General features: G+C 37.0%; 1 protein-coding gene across 1 annotated transcript in view; it reads left to right on the top strand.

Moving 5' to 3' along the window:
• The window catches only part of supt3h (SPT3 homolog, SAGA and STAGA complex component), a 15,331-nt gene extending 15,247 nt beyond the window's left edge, over nt 1-84 (top strand). Inside the window, exon 11 of the mRNA XM_050070557.1 lies at nt 34-84. Coding sequence (XP_049926514.1) covers nt 34-84 — 51 coding nt within the window. The remainder of the gene's footprint in view (nt 1-33) is intronic.
• Nucleotides 85-3,154: the final 3,070 nt, after the last annotated feature.

Below are 3,154 nucleotides of genomic sequence, written 5' to 3'. Positions count from 1 at the left end.
CCTGGTTCCTCAGTGTCTCTGTGTTCTCTGTAGGAGGGAGAGTCTCCTCCTGTTAGAGAAACTTTCTCACTGCTGAACAGATAGTTCAGTGTGTACAGGATGACACACAGCTGATGGTAGTTCAGAGAATGTGTGTAGGATGTGAGTTTGTCCTGAGGGTGGCGCTAAAGAAAACACTCCGGACTCCACAGATGATTCGTTTTCTGCTCGACTGTTTTTATTGATGATTTTTGTGTAAACTTTTAATTTCTCAAAGTTTTCCTCCAGTGGTCAGAGTGAGTAACTGCAGCTCTGTCCATACAACACTGTTCATTTTCATACACACAACTGCAGACTAGCATTTCCTGCGAATCCTTTCAGAATAAAGTGTTACACTTCCTGTCTGTGTTCCAGTGAGTCATTTACTCTGCTACATTTATCACATACTGGAACTTTACTGCAGTATTTCCATGTTGTGCTATTTGATACTTTTACTGCACTACATCTCAGAGGAACATGAGGTACTTTTATCTGACAGCTTCAGTTTCTTTCCAGATAAAAGTTGAGGGAGCTGTCAATCAAGCTGGGCACTAACGAGGCAACAGAAGTGAACTCACCTGTGTGGGTGGACTACAGGTGTGCAGGGCCTTTAAGATTTCACTCTCTTTATAAAATATGCATTACTGCTGATTCAACTAGCAAACAGTAGAAGAAGTAGTTAGCATTAGCTCCATCTGCAGCAGCTACAACATTCAGATGTAACTACATCAGTAAGAAGAAGTCAATCCAATCTAATAATTGAACAGGGAGTACTTTTACTCTTCATACGGTGTTTTGTCAGTCATCACTTCCTGTTGGTGCAGAGCTGATGATGAATGTATTTCTTGTTGTTGTGTCTGTGAGACAAATGTCTGCATGAGTCTCATTGAGAGATGCAGTCAGCAGGACAGACAGAAGACAGGGACAGATCAGGGTCCAGGCAAACACACGGGGGTGAAGGTCTACACGATGGAGAAAGACATTTCATTTATATTTCACTTATTTAGGAATTAATTTTTTTAGGGCTGTCAATAGATTAAAAAAAACCTCACATCTCACATTATGAAATTTATTAATCTAGATTAATCGAGATTAAAACTTTGCCTTTCCTCTAATAACTAAATCTACCATAAATTAATGAGCAATCACTTCAGACAGCGTGTAGTTTAAACACTGTTGTTTAATTGTTGTTTTTTTGTTTTGTTTTAAACAACACAAAACTTAACACAGAGCTGTGTTTTCAAAGAGGCTCAGCCGTATAACTCAGGCCTATCAAGTGCCAATCAGGTATCTAAATATCCTGTATGATAGATTGTGTACGAAAAAAAAATAAACACCTGAGGATATGTCCAATGTCTTTGGAAACAAAAACGCTGCTTCTTTCTTCAGTGAAGCATCCAGATAAGTGAAAAAAAAAGAGAGACACCATTGCTACTGTCATCTTTAACACTGAACGACACATACAACAGCATAACAAGTGGCCTGGGTAAACTCAACTTAGACGTTCAAATTTGTCATGGTAGTGCAAAAAGTAACTTAAAGAGCAAAATGTGCAAACGAACTTGAAAATGAAAAGAGGAAGATCTCTGCTACTTTAGCCGGAATGGGCCCAGTCATCTTTGACTTTGAGCCAATTGCTGAGACAGACAAGTCTGTTGACATTTTCTGGAGCCAGTGATGCTCTCCTCTTCTGGACAATGTAGCCTGAGAGTTTGATTGATTGATTGATTTATTTGGATCCCCATTAGCTGTGGCAATGCCAAAACTATTCTTCCTGGGGTCCGTACAACATCTTTACAATGTATCAATGCAATTTGCATCACATACAATATAATCCACGTTCAAATACAACATAAACACAAAGAAATACACACAACACAACAATACACGGACAATACAAGACGGCTCCCCAGGTCAGACAGGTCTACATGTATATTGGTCACACAAATAGAACTCAAATTTCTTTAGTGCCTTGATGTTACATCCAGCTCCATAGAAACTCAAACCCAGAATCAACCAGATTTGACAGTTAGAATTAAAAGAATTAAATAAATTTGACAGTTACCCTTCTTTCCGTTTACATCTCCCCAGAACTATTTCTGTTGCAAGAAGGTGCAATTTTTAAGTAATGCTTGTACTTCCAGTTGTCCTATATTAAATCTCTATTGTGCACAGGTGTTTTTTGACTAACTTCTTAAAAATGATTTTACTATTTTCTTGTGTAATGTTTTCTGGTAGTTTGTTCCATTCTTGCATAGCTCTGTACATAACCATTCGTTTAATTGTGTTTGTTTTTGATTTAGGTAGTGTAAAATTTCCTCTGGTAGCATGTCTGGTTGCATATCTGTGTCTGTCTGAACTAAAATATACATTTTTATACAAGACTGATGGTTTTTTTGTAATTAAAATATGTCTAAAGAAAACCAACAGTGAATACAATAATCTTTTCTTAACCGATAGCCAGCCCAAATAGTTGTGCATGTCTATACTGTTTGTTCTGTAGCCACAATGCAAAGCTATTCTTGCTGCTCTATTTTGTACAATTTGCAACTTTTTAATATTTTCTTGTGATGTATTAGACCAGACTACTGGACAGTAGTCCAGAACTGATAAAGCTAAAGATTGTAACACTAGTTTAGTTAACCTTATTGACATGAAGCCTGCACACCTTTTCACAACAGAAACAGCACTTCCCATCTTGGATACCATCTTATCAATCTGTTTAGTCCACAACAATTTATTATCTAACACAACACCAAGTAATTTTGTTTCTTGTACCTGTTTTACAGACACATTATTTATAATAAGATTCAATTCCGGCTGTTGTTGTAAAGTATGTGATGTGCCAAATATAATACTGTTTGTTTTCGATACATTAAGAACCAACTTATTTTTTCTTATCCATTCCACCACAGATTGCAATTCCTGCTGTAGGGATGTATTTAACTCTGAACATTTAGGTTCTGACAACCAAATTGTAGAATCATCTGCATACATTGATATAGTAGCCTTATTTAATATAAGTGGTAAATCATTTGTGAAAATTGTATATAATAATGGCCCCAAGCAGCTCCCTTGAGGCACTCCACAGCTGACCTTCCTCTCATCAGAATAACTACCATTGAAATAAACCTGT

The sequence above is a fragment of the Epinephelus moara genome, chromosome 19, assembly GCF_006386435.1.
Source record: "Epinephelus moara isolate mb chromosome 19, YSFRI_EMoa_1.0, whole genome shotgun sequence".
Classification (NCBI taxonomy): Eukaryota; Metazoa; Chordata; class Actinopteri; order Perciformes; family Serranidae; genus Epinephelus; species Epinephelus moara.
This window is presented reverse-complemented; position numbering and strand designations above follow the sequence as displayed.